We start from the raw sequence: 14,663 nt of genomic DNA, 5'->3' as shown, positions 1-14,663 counted from the left end.
TTCATAAGTTTTGATGCAACTATACTATTTTAAAAATTATATTTTAAACCCCATTATTAATGATGTAGAAAAATGCTACTGATTTTTATAAGTTGATTGTGTTCCTGGCAACTCTTACTAGTTAACTTCTTTATTTTTCTTATATAATTGTTCTCAACCTTGAGAACTATATTAAACAACAGTGGTGACATGACATGGAACATTACTGTCTTTTTCCTGATCTTAAAAGGGTCAAGACACACACACACACACACACACACACAAACACACACACACCCCCCCCATGTATTTAACAAACGGTTGGGTTGTTAGATAGCATTTTATTTACAGTTTTTGTATTTATATCCATACTTGAAATGGCTTTATTTCTTTTTTCCTTTACTTCCCTCTACTCTGGAATCAAGATCACAGTAGCCTCATAAAATGAGCTGGATGGTTATTATGTTTTCTGGGATAATTTGCATAAGAAATTAATTCCTTACCTCTTGAAAATCTGGTAGAATTCACCTGTAAAATAATATGGCCTTGGATATTTGGGGGGCTGGGAAGATTTACTACTTAAATTTCTTTAAGGCTTATAAGTCTTCTGGTGTCAATTTTGATGTTTTATATTTTTCTAGATATTTATCCACTTCATCTCAGTTTTAAAACTTATTAGCTCATGGTTATCTATAATAATCTTTAATTAAATTAAAAAATTTCTATGTCTACAGTTACCCTATTATATTCTATATGTTAGGTAGCAGAGTGAATCAACAAACAATCAAAAAATAATTTTGCCTCAGGTTTTTTTTGGGGGGGTTTATAAAATTAAATGACAAAGGAACAATAAGGCAGTAGATTAAACAGATAGTCTTACAGAGACTGTCTTGCTAGTCACTGCAGAAAACAAAGAAAATCCAGTTACAACATATAAAAGCTAAATCTGGTTCTAAATCAAATGCATATCTAAGAATTGAATTTTAGATTTCACATAATTAAAGCATAAAGACCTATCTAAAGCTGAAACTTGACACTGAGACTTAACTGTATTCTAAACAGTATTAATCTGTTAGTAAATGCATGCTATCTGCTTATTTGTTCTTTTTAGAACTATGTTTTCATGCACAAACCTATTTTGGAGTTTGAAACAAGATTTTATTGCAAACACTCACAACTGAAGAATAGAAAGAAATACTTGATTACTAAGCTATTAGGGTTATAATGGTCTTAATAGCTTGCTTTACCCTCTCCTTGCATACCTAAAAGCAGAAGCAATTGCTTTAAGCCTAGATAAACCAATTCCCAATCCATAATTCTACCCTGGGGATCTGGGAGGAAGGAAATAAAGAGTGAGATTTAAACCAGAGAGGATATCTCTTAGATGAATAATAGTTACCTAGTATCTAATTTCAATATTGTCCCATGGGTATTAGAACGTAGAGAATTCTTTCTCTAACGGGTTTAGGACAAAGCAGCTCAGAAACTTATGAAAAAGGGATGTGGAATGAACTGTGAGGAGAGAATTTTGTTTTCTCCAGAATTCTTCTATTTAAGAATACTGCATTTCTCTCTCTCCTTCTAGACCATACCAAGAACATTTCCAAGCCCTTTCTCTTGTTGCCTCAAAAATCTGCTTCTGATATTGAAAAAATTCTCCAAATAGAGTTGCATATATTTCGGTGGACAATTAGAAAATCACATTGCTATTTCTTCTGTAGTGTCTATACTGGCTTCTTCTCTTCACGATTAAATTGAAATTATAGCTATTACCCAGTGAAAGACTTAATTATTTTAAATAAAGGTAACATAGTTGTTTTAAATGTTTATTTTGGGGGCTTACATTATTCTCTTACTTGATTGCTTCCTGGGTGTATAATACAGTGGATTATTTTCCATTCCCACTAGCACCATCCTAGTCTTAGCTCTCATTGCTCTCCACGTGGGCTATTGCAATAGACTTTGACCTCTTCCTCTACTCGGGGGCTTGCATCCTGATGGTGGAACAGACTTTTGAAACCATCATGCTCTTACTGTCATCCTCGATTTCAAATCTTCCAAGGTTCCTCCTAGCATAACACATTCAGTGTAAACTTTACTTGACCCCTAAGGACTTTCAAACCTTGATCCGACCCTCCTCCATGATTTCTTTGGGCTTCTAGAAACAAATTCTTGGCTCCAGCAGCACAGTTTACAGCCCCGGCACATTAGTAGCTGGTATGACCTCTGAACCTTTGTTGCTCCTTTCACCATAAAATGAAAGCATTTCATCCTCCTGCTTCCTCTTCATGTCCCAGCCATCCTCACTCAAGCCCAATGTCTGTTTCCTGAGTTCTCCAGCTCAGAGTCTATGAAGTCGTCTATGAATTTCTATGACACTTACCATCAGTACCCTCCTGTTTAATGTAGTAAATAATGTATACAAATTTACTTGTGAAAATCGATTTGCATATAAATTGTAAACTGCTAGACAAACGGAATGGGGTTATTACCAATTAACACTTAATTGTTTCAAACATGCCATACCATATTCTCAATTAGCATCCAAGCATCTGGAACTTAGGGACTATACCTAATGCTTCTTTTACATTTCCTATAGTTCCTAACTCAGCATTAAATGATAAATATTTAATAAATATTTATTGGCTGATTATTTAAGCAATGGGAAAGATGTGTTGGTCACAAGAAGGAAGAAAAGAAATGTCAGGAAGTGAGGGTGGGGGTGGGAAATTCATTCATTCATTCAACAAATATTGACTGACCATCTGCTATGTGCCAAACACTATTGTAGACCCTAGGATCACAGCAGTGAATACGTGAAACCAAAATCCCTGTCAGAAAGTTTACATTGTAGTGGGGAGAGACTAGTAATTAGTAAGAGAGTATGTCTGAAGGTGATAAATGCTAAGGAAAGGAGAAAGACAGGAAAGAAAGTTAAGAGGTATGTATGGATGGGGAGGGGATTGCTAATTTAGAGGAGGAAGTGAGAGAAGGCTTCCCTGAGTTTGTGACAATTAAGGATTACAATGAGGAAGTAAACTGTAAGGACATCTTGATGATCTCAAACAGAGGGATCAGTCATTCGTTTGTTCATTCATTCATCATTCATTCATTCAATATGGAGCACCTCCTATGTGCCAGGAATTATTCTAGGCCCCAGGGATACTGTGAGAAACAAGACAAAATCTCTGATCTCCAGGAACACATCCCACTGAAATGCAAATAATCAAGGTGAATACAGCCTAAACTCTCTCCAGGCCCAAATTACTGACCACCTACCACATGTCAGATGCTAGCCTTGGAGGACATACACATGAATAAGTATGCCACATCCTCAAAAAGATCACAGTTTGGTGGAAGATAAACATGCTGACTTGGGCTTTTCCTGCTGCTTGAATTTCTGCTGAAACTCTAATACGATGATATTAGAGTTATTCCCCACCCCATTCTTTTTCCAGAAGAATTACTTCTTCTAGAAAGTAATCCATCTCTGCTGCTCTAGCCATCACCACTCAGCACACTTGGCCCCCACCCTTCCTTTTACCTGGCTCTGTAGGACTAGAGAAATCTAAGGGAAAAAGGTCACTACTAGGAAGTTGCAGAGGGAAACTGTTGTCTTTAACTTGAAAATACATCCAGAATTGATTAATTTCTTACTACCTTCACTGCCACCATGCTGGTCCAAGCCACCGTCATCTCTCACAATACCTCCTGACAGACGTGCCTGATGCTACCCTGTGCCTCAACAGTTCATTCCCATCACTGCAGCCTGAGTGATCCTTTCACAGCACAGCAGAATCGTAGAACTCGTCTGCTTAAAGCACTGCAACAACTCTTGATTTCACTCAGAGTAAAAATGCAAAGTGTTTCAATGGCCTTCAAGGCCATATGTGATTTGCATCTGTTACCACTCAGTCCTCTCCTCCTCCTGTGCGCTCCGTGTTTATCCTACCCCAGCCCACTGGCTTCCTTGCCAAGCACACCCCTGCCACAGGGCCTTGGCCCGGTAGTTCCCTCTGCCTTCACTCCTCTTTTCGCAGGACAGGAAGAGTCTCTGGGTCACTCTCTCACGTCCTTCAGGTCTTAGTTCAAGTCTCACCATCGCAGTGAGGGGATCCTGACCATCCACCCCCGTATTTCTGATCCCCTTGCTTTGCACTTCTTTTTTCCACAGTACTGATCACCTGCTAACGTTCTAGATATTTTACTTATTAATTTCCATTGATTGTCTGTCTCTCTTTGATCAAAAGTAAGCTCCATGAGGGATGAGATCTTTGTCTGTTGCTTCACCGGTATAGTCCCAACACATAAAATAGCGCCTGCAATGCTCGATAATGATCTGTTGGCTGAGCGTTGACTGAGGCTGTATGTTTATTCATGCGGGTTCCTAACTGAAGTGTGAGCTCCAGCTCCTGCGTGGCTCACGCTTGTGTCTCCAGAGCCTAGAGCGGTCTGAAGACAGTAACAGGCCCTCAATGATGGGGGTAAATGAAGGGATTTCTCTGCTTTACTCTAGCCTTATTTAGAGTAGGATTCATGGCCAACTCTTTGTGTTTTCTATAATACCTTACTCAGAACTGGCTCTCAATAAAGGTTTATGCAATGAGCAAATCCCCAGTTTCAGAGATAAGGGAGACTGTGAAGCTCCAAGAGATAAGGACGTCTTATCCATCCAGTGTCCCGGCCAACAGGTGGCAAGGCAGGCACCCACATACAAGACATCTCTTGCAGTATATATACTTTTTCCATCTCAATATTTTAAGATGCTGCCAAAGACTTCCAAAAATTCTTATGTTATGCTGTTTGCTTAAACTTCGTTTTTGAGCAAGGTATTTTTTCAGTACAATATACCCTAAATGCACATTTTTACCTATCACAAAAGAGACTTTTTCCTTAGAAAGTGAGAATCTAATAAAGGATGTAATACAGTCAAAGCAAAACCACACCCCACTGTGCTCTCTGCCTCAGCGTGCTGCGTCCCGCCCTGCAGACAGAACGGTCTGCGCCTGGTCCCACGGCACCAGGAACATGCCGGGTGGAGGGCTGGAGAGATTAGTAGTGCACATCCGAGACAGGCCTTTTTCTGAAACAAATTTTTAAAAAGGGCAGATTATGATTGATGAACCCAGCATTAAGGTAATGCTATCAGACATACTTTCTATTTCTGCCCTTCGTGAGGAGGTCAGATTATAATCACGTTAGAACTGAACACAGTGCTTTATTAATGTTTCATGACTGAGTCGGTCGCAATCAGCCTAGATTCGTGTGGATAAATTAAACCAGTTCTTGATGTATGAACTCAAGGCACTGAGAATTTATTGAAATGTCTACTAAAAGTGTCTCTATCACCTTTCCAGGTTTGCTAATGAAACCAAATTTTGAATTTCACAGTTCTTCAGTGAAACACAAACCTTGTCACCATATTTACAAAATACAAACAACTCTAACCAATTATATATATTGTTGTGTATAAATAAAAAAAACAACGGACTAAAAGAAGTACATCATTAAAAATTAAAAGTATTGTTTCATTTTAAAAATAAGAAAAGTTAATGAGGTTGTCAGCACATAAAGGCGTCTACAAATACATCAAATGCCTTTTTAATTGCTGGCATGGGATAATGAAGCTGATCATTTATAATCAATGATACCATCCCTTTTTATAACATTATTTTTGTCTTCTTTGCCTTGAATTTCTTAATGACAGCTTGAGAGAAGCAGGAGGGAATGCTCCTTTGTACGGATACAGAATACTAATCCACACAAGAGCCGAAGGCTTTTTTACCACTGTGAATGTCGTTTCTTTGGGCTATATGACATTTTCATTTTATACTTTAGGCTGATTACAAAGAACTCCATCAAATAACTGAAGATAATCCCAGTCCAAATTATAAATATACTAGAGCGCATGTTCTCTAAACCCATTCCATTTCATGAGCACTAAATCCTGCATGAGCTACCCAGCCAATATAAAGTTAGAAACTTTCAATGCTACAAAATAATACTAAAAGGTGGATGTTGTATTCATGGAATTTATGGAAAGCTTATGAAAATTTAAAGACTTCTATATTTTATATTATCACCCAGTTAATTATAGAAATATTCATCAAGTAAATATTTCTTCAGCAAAAAAAGAAGATAGGTAGATAATTGGTTACATTTTCCAGTTTTAACACAGATGGCTGACCTTATTTCTTCATAACATCAGTATGCTCATTTCCCATCAGTATGACGGGAAAATGGACCAGAGGTTGGAGCAAAGGAAACCATACATAGGGTGCTGTGAAGGAAAACTTCAAGTTAAAGAAAAGTACAGGAGACACTGAGACAGGAGAGCAGCTGTAGACACACGCGGCTACATTTTGTAACGTGACTTTTGATAGCTCTGATGCTTTAACACTCTTCCCAGAGGTAACACCTTGGGTCTGCCCTTTAGCTCAATTCTGATGCACCAAGAATGGCAGCTATAGACAGAGAATCTTTTGATACACGTGGTAGCTTTCCCTTTCTATTCTGTAGAGTCCCTTCAAGGAAAACCCAGGGAAAGAAGACAAAGAATAACCACTTCTCAAGCCACCTGTTACGTGCTGGCTAGGCACTTGCTACATAGGGCCAGTTTAACCTGTCATTGCTTCCTGGTGTCCCAGGGAACCAAGACTGGGGCAGTTTGATTTTCCCAAATAGGCGGAATTTTGTGTAAAACCTTTCATTCCATGGAGTAAAGGTTTAGTTCACAAATCTTACCAAATTCATAATGCCTATAAGATACCAAGGATTTGGTTTTGAATAGAGAAAAAAAGTGCCTTGCTTCTTTCATTTCTTCATGAAGCCAAGTTGGAACTTACTACTTACAATAAAAATGTACCATTCATTTCTGAAAATGTTTTATGACATTTTCAGAAATGCACAAGTGTTTATCTCTCATACTTTAGTTATAAAAACTTATTCTTTTGAACAGATGAAAGCAAATCTTTGAGGAACAGTTACTTCACCATATCATATGCAATCCTTATAGTTCCTAGTACACTGAACACAAAGGTCGATGAATATGTGTTTACAGTGATACTAAATAGTGAGCTTTATTTTGAAGAAGCACTGTATTCTGACTTAGAGTTTGCTCAGCAGTGCTTCAGCTCTTAGAAAGACAAAATATAAGAGATAAGAGGTGCATAGACAGAAGTCAGTTCTTGAACTGGTAATGTTAGGACCAGGAGTAAATTATTTATTATATTATATTTATGTGCAATAGAAGTACTCTGAGCAACTATAAATATACAAAAAATAATTTATTACTCAAAATTTGCCTTTGTGTATTTTATTCTCTCTTAAAATAAGAGGGAAAAATCTATTTTAGAGTTTAAATTGTTTTTACAGTGTTATTATCCTTTCTCAGGCTGTATCTTTCAATGAATAATCTGCTAATTCTCTTAAAACTCAAATGATATGAGACCATTTTGTGAGAATCAGGTATTTCTAAGGAAAAGGGATTTCTAAAAACTCTTATGTGGTGATCGCATGAATAATAAGACAGGCCAGAGTGTCACTGATTAAATCTGAATCATAAGTCTGAGTCAAATTAGGTGTTTGGAGGTCATCCATGCTTAGATACAGATAGTTTGCAAATAACACACAGGTTGTATTTCAAAGTGCTTTCTAATTTGGTGTTTGGAACATATATTGCAGTAGAAACAGTATTAGTCTAATCTGGATTGATTCTCAAGTCGATCTATAAAGCCATATTTTGTTTAAAATATAGGTGAACTTTTAAAGTCTGTAAATGGGTATAGGGAACATGACATTCAGAGTGCCAACTTGTGATGCCAGGCACGGTGAGGAAGAAAAGGCACTTGGGTCCAGACCTGGGGTCAGTCACTTTGCCTTTCTGCGTCTCAGTCTGCTTATTCAAATAAAGGTCTGCTCCGGGTCTCAAATCCTGTGTGTGACTATAAAGTTTAACATGTAAAATAATGCCATTTCCTCCATTTTGTAGAGTTGGAAGATAGCCTTCTTCCAACACCCGATGGGTGGTGGGACTTGGGACTTCCTCAGCTCTAAAACCGAGCTTTTACTGGCTGGGAAAGGAAGTCTTATGGGGTGAGGACTTTGGGGATAAAGAGTTAGAAACAGGATCACAGAAAGTCAGGTCTGCTGAGCTGCTGAGGCTGGAACATGCTGCTGGTTTGGGGTCAATTCCCTCTTATCTCTGTCTTTTCTTCTGCTGGCCCCAAGGTACTTGCTGCTAGTTAGAAGACATGTTTCCTTCCCTCCTTCTTTCCCTCTCCCTCTCCATAGCTCCTCAAGTCACTACTCACTCGAGCCTGGAGACCGTGGGTTGGAACACTCCACTCTGATAAGTAGGTGATCTTTGACAAAGTAACTTACCTCACTGAGTTTCAGTATAATTCTCATTTCAGAAGACTTTTTGAGGATTAAAAGAATATTGCACCTGAAGCTCTAGCACAGTATTTGACAAATAATAAACAGTCAATAGATGGCATAGGTTATAAGCACTACTGCCATTATTTTATCCTGGTCAGCCGTCATATTGGGATGACTCAGGACCACCACTGGGATACGGGGTACGGTGACTAAGATTAGGGTATCCAACCTCCTGTGCAGCAGTTGTCAGCTGTAAGTCTTGGAATGAGGAAAGCAGAGAAAAAACTTGTAAGCAACTACACCCTGGAAGAAAGGAGAGTGTCCTAGCCCCATCATGTAGCTCTTTATACGTAAAAAGAGGTATAAACTGGGTGCTGTCTAGAGTAACATTCCACTTACTAAGGGAGGGTTTTGTCACTTCATGTTTGAGTGCCAACTCCCAGATCTGGAATTGATCTAACAATGGCCAATGAAACCTGAGGTAGAAGACAGTCACTCTCCTCCAAAGCTATAAAGTTTACACTTCCCCTAGGGCCTCTGTTAGCACTCGACTGACTCTTGTTTATCATAAGGCCTTGATAAGTCTGACTGTCTGATTTTGTAGACTAGAGATTATAAGAAAAATTCGAATCACTATGGCCATTAAAGGAAAGTGTGATGATAGCAACAATCTAAAGAAGAAAATAGAAAAAGAATAGATATGGAATTATATCACTTCACAGAATAATGGGTACTTACGATAATAAAGAGAAGTTTCATCCTTTGTATGAGAGGGTAGAAAACCAAATAGTAATACGTTTTAGAACAACAACCACAACAGGGTTCAAAAAAAGTTCTCACTTAGCTATAAAAATCTAGAAACTTAATTTATTTGGTAAGTTTATTTAGCTGGACTGCATTAGTACCCAACATACTAGATGAATGAAGCAGTGATTTTTCTGCAGGTTTAGTCAAGACTGTATGGTCCTGCTCGTCCAGTTTATATCAGTAATAACTATCTGATCATTTCTCAGGCATAATAATCATCTTTCCCTACATTAAAAAAGTTCTGTGCATGACGCTGACCTGGGGATTTGTGTTTAGAAACACAACTGCTTTTTCTTTTTCAATTAGGCATATCATTAATAAAATTACTAATTCTGGGGCGTTTAAACTTTTTCACTAATGAGGAACACAGAAGTTGTATCTATAATGAATCATTACCTGATGTTTATTAAAATATGTCTAAAAATGTTTTAGCATCCAATAAACATGGGAAGAGATTCTCAACATCATCAGTCACCAGGGAAATGCAAATTAAAATTGTAATGAGATATTACTTCACATCCACAATAATGGCTATAATAAAAAAAAAACAGACAGTAACAAGTGTTGGTGAAGATGTGGAGGAACTGGAACAGTCATACATTGCTATTGGGAATGTAAGATACACAGTCACTTTGCAAAAGAGTTAATTTCTTAAAAAGCTAGATATAAATTTACTACATGACTCAGAAATTCTATCACTAGGTATATACCCCAAAGCAAGGAAAACACATGTCCATATAGAGACTTCTATGTGAACATTCACAGTAGAATTATTCATAACACCCAAAAAGTGGAAACAACTCAAAAGTTCATCAACTGATGAATGGATAAACAAAATGTGGTATATCCATACAGTGGACTATCATTATGTAAAAAGAGGAACAAAAACTGATATACACTACAACATGGATGAATCTCAAAAACTATGCTAAGTGAAAGACATCAAACACAAAAGAACACATATTGTATGGGTCTATTTAAGAAAAATGTCCTGAAGAGGCAAACCTATGGAGAGAGAAGGCAGACTAATGATTGTCTGGGGCTGGAGGTGGGCACAGGAGAATTCTGGGGCAAAAGAAATGTTCTAAAATTAGATTTTGGTGATGGTCACACAACTCTGTACATTTGCTAAAAATAATTAAAATTGTACAAGTGAATTTTATCACAAATAATGATTTTTTAAAAACACTCATAAGGTAGTCCCACTTTACAGATGAGAAATATGAGAACCAGAGATGCTCCATAATTTACTCAGGGCAATGAAGCTAGTAAATGGCAAAGCTCAGATTCAAGAGCCAGGAAACTTTTAAACCCCAAGTATTCTTTCCAATAAAACCACCTGGCATTTATTAATTGTTAGCAGCCACATAAAAACCTGTGTTTAATCAGAGCAAGAGAAAATTCGGTCCAACAATTTTTGCTACTTTGCCTGCCTGAGTGAAGGATTCATTTCGTTACACTAGTTTGGACCTAACTAGACAACATGCTAAAATCATTAAGATTATTACCCCATGTGATTCATTCAATCATTCATAACAGCAAATATCTGGTGACTAACTACTCTTGCAGGCACAGTTCTTGGCTCTAGAAATATACAGTGAAATGATGTGACTGAGAGACACATCTCAGACACAACTCAGTATGTAGTGGGTTCCAGGGTTGAGCTTGTGGATCTGGTATCCTTACACTGATATCATAGCCAGTATTCAAGTATGTAAGGGTATTGTGGTAATAATAAACAACCAGTTCTAAAAATAAGTATAGACTTTAAAAGTAGGCATCACTAAAATATAAATCCTTCACATTAAAAAGATAAATTGAAGAGATAATCTGTTGTTAAAGAAGATGGTGTGAGATTACGCCATATACCTGAAAGTGCCAATTTCCAGATTGAGAAGTGAGAGAAATCCTATATAAAATTTACGTACTACATGATATTACCTCAGGGGGAGACTAGATTACAGATTATCTATACGGTAACTTTATACATAGGTCTACTGTCTCAGTACCAGCTTTCTAAAATAAAGTGTATTAAAAGTAAAATATTTCTTGGAGACAGAAAAATAGCTCTAAAATTGAAGGGAGCATGTGACTGACAGTGACAAAAAGAGACATAAAATCAGGGGTAGAAGAAGGAACCACATATTGTATGATCCTGTTTATGCGAAATAAACAGGATAGGCAAATCTTTAGAGACGGAAAGCAGATTAGTGGTTGCCTAGGGCTGGTTGGGGGAATGGGGAAAATGGGCAGGGGGAGATGCTAAAGGGTATTGGGTTTCTTAATGGGGTAATGAAAATGTTCATAAGTGACTGTGGTGATGGTTGCACAACTCTGTGAATAGACTAAAACCCACTGATTTTTTTCCTTTACTTTAAATGGTTGACTTGTATGGTATGGGAATTGTATCTGTGTGATATATGTGAATTATACAGCTCTTACTAAAGAAGAGACTGAGGGATATGTGAGGTCCACTGCAATATGTGGACCTTATTTGGATTCTAATTCAAATAAATAAGCTGTCAAAATGATATAAAACATATTTATGGGACAGCTGGAAAAACTGGGAGTGAAACAGGGTTAAAAACATATTTGGGGTCATAGGCTTTATTGATATAATTCCTCAATTGGCCAAGAACAATAGTACACTAGAGACGTTTGGTAAAGTGGTTCATTTCCATATACCGTAAGCCCATTGAGATTAAAATCTCCTTAAATATGGATAAAATATATTAAGATCTATAAAATAACCACATGCAAACATTCTATTTACACATTTTCTATTTGAACACCCAGACATCTGTCATACAGATTCAAAAAGTAATGACATTTTCTATCTAAGAATGTTTACAAGATGGGTGTTCTCTTAGTCAAGTATATTACATTTTAAGGTATGTTTCACAGCTTATAATTTCCTACATACAAATATGTTCTAAATGTATATTATTTTGTTTTGAGTATTTTGAGTGAAAAAAGAGTGCAGATTTAGCCAATAGACAAAAATAAGGAATGGGCATCAATTTCGACCATTTTAGAATACATTAGTCAACAGATGCTCATCTGATTGTCTTCTCCTAAGGGAGCAAATATAACTGAATTACCATTCCTTTATTAGTCCTCATGAAAGGAAAATCCACTCTACAATAAAGAACTGCTGTCAAAAGACAACAGTAAAATGCTTTCTTTCTCAAAAATTTAGCCTTGTATTTATAGATGTTAAAAGACAATTTGTTAGTAGCTGAAAACTAAACTACAGAATATATTTTACTTCCTCATGACTGCTCAAGCAAAAACAAAATCGCTCTTACCATCCTGTTGATCCGTACAAAGTCTTCAGGTTTTTTTGCCCAAGGGGGAAGATCAACATCATTTACCACCACTTCATCTTCTCTGACTCCAAGATTATATCCATTACTGTTGACGAACATCTCCGGTAGGTAATAGAACTCTGGAATTAGTTCCTGCCAGGAATAAAAATGTAGCATATTAAACCATTTTAAAAATCAGTTGAATGAAAGTATTAATTTATAACAACTGTAAACAGAATTAATTTCTTTACTTAAATTCAATATTTTATTACTTAGTTCCATTCTTTATTTAATTTTCTTTAGATAGGAGTCTAGGAAAAGAAGGCAAACATTTTTCTTGAACAATATGCTTGATAATTTATGTTTATAAGATTTTCAATCTTATCTTGCCACAAATTAGTTAAGAGAAATGGGTTACAGAATCAACAATATTCCCAATAGTATTAGTGAACAAATATATAAGGCTATACCTACAAGTCTGTGCTGTTCAACAAACTTTTCCAAATGCTATTAATAAAATATCCAAATTCAAAAAAGGTGTTGCCAGTATTGGTTAAAAATCATGTAATGTCTTCTACTTTTCTTTTTGACTCCACTGGCAATTACAATACATGATTTTTATGAAGAGACTCATTGTTTTGTTTTATAATTTGGCAAAATAAATTGTTTTTATACCTATCACTAAATACAATAAGAGATGATATGCAACATAATAACTTTACATATTTAATGCATGCCACTTGAATACTAAGTTCTTAACTTGAATGCAAAGATAACTTGTGTTACTTGTATGTAAGTATGGCATTAACAACTGGGTTCAAGGCAAACTTGTGTTTGATGCACATCTAATATGTGGTTTATGTAACTTTAGGTTAAATATGATACAGGAATGAATTGATTTTATGATCTTAAAAGTTTTAATTTGTTGCCCTTTTTAAAAAAAAACACAACAAATTGAGGAAATGAAAACAAAAAACACAGTAGTTTTATGTTTACCATCAATACTATGAAAAATACTGATCTTTTCAAATATCAAGATGAGGGTTAAATTAACTTTATTTGTGAAAAGCATAAGAACATCTGTTTGTGTAACATGTCTGACATGGATGGCATAGTACCCGAAATTTGAATCTCACTTTGGAATACACAGTGATAAACAGAAAAGCTAAAAAATAAACAACCATGCCCACCAAAAAAATAAAACACCAGACATTGAGGTCTTCAAATAAACTGGATTCTTCAGCCCAAGAAAAGCATACACAAAAGTGTTCCCTTTATCAAATTACCAATGGCATTTTTCATAGAACTGGAACAAAACATTTTACAATTTGTATGGAAACACAAAAGACCATGAATAGCCAAAGCAATCTGGAGGAAGAAAAACAGAGCTGGAGGAATCAGGCTCCCTGACTTCAGAATATACTACAAAGCTACAGTAATCAAGACAGTATGGTACTGGCACAAAAACAGAAATATAGATCAGTGGAACAGGAGAGAAAGCCCAGAGATAAACCCATGCACCTATGGTCAACTAATCTATGAAAAGGAGGTAAGAATATATAATGGAGAAAAGACAGCCTCTTCAATAAGTGGTGACGGGAAAACTGGGCAGCTACATGTAAAAGAATGAAATTAGAACACTCCCTAACACCACATACAAAAATAAACTCAAAATGGATTAAAGACCTAAATGTAAGGCCAGACACTATAAAACTCTTAGAGGAAAGCATAGGTAGAACACTCTTTGACATAAATTGCAGCAAGATCTTTTTTGACCCACCTCCTAGAGTAATGAAAAAAACCCAGAAAACAAATGGGACCTAATTAAACTTAAAAGCTTTTGCACAGCAAAGGGAACCATAAACAAGATGAAAAGACAACCCTTAGAATGGGAGAAAATATTTGCATATGAAGCAACTGACAAAGGATTAATCTCCAAAATAGTAAAAACAGCTCATGCAGCTCAATTTCAATAAAACAAACAACCGAATCCAAAAATGGGCAGAAGACCTAAACAGACATTTTTCCAAAGAAGACATACAGATGGCCAACAAACGCATGAAAAGACGCTCAACATCACTAATCATTAGAGAAATGCAAATCAAAACTACAACGAGGTATCACCTCACACAGGTCAGAATGGCTATCATCAAAAAATCTACAAAGAATAAATGCTGGAGAGGGTGGAGA

The 14,663-nt window shown here is 36.4% G+C and overlaps 1 protein-coding gene across 5 annotated transcripts in view; it reads right to left on the bottom strand.

Moving 5' to 3' along the window:
• The window catches only part of NBEA (neurobeachin), a 627,505-nt gene that overhangs the window by 44,603 nt on the left and 568,239 nt on the right, over positions 1-14,663 (bottom strand). For all 5 annotated transcript variants that reach the window (XM_030882520.2, XM_060287860.1, XM_060287861.1 and 2 more), the window contains one exon: positions 12,474-12,626. In XM_030882520.2, the coding sequence (XP_030738380.2) occupies positions 12,474-12,626 (153 nt within the window). The remainder of the gene's footprint in view (positions 1-12,473; positions 12,627-14,663) is intronic.

The sequence above is a fragment of the Globicephala melas genome, chromosome 18 (assembly GCF_963455315.2).
Source record: "Globicephala melas chromosome 18, mGloMel1.2, whole genome shotgun sequence".
NCBI lineage: Eukaryota > Metazoa > Chordata > Mammalia > Artiodactyla > Delphinidae > Globicephala > Globicephala melas.
This window is presented reverse-complemented; position numbering and strand designations above follow the sequence as displayed.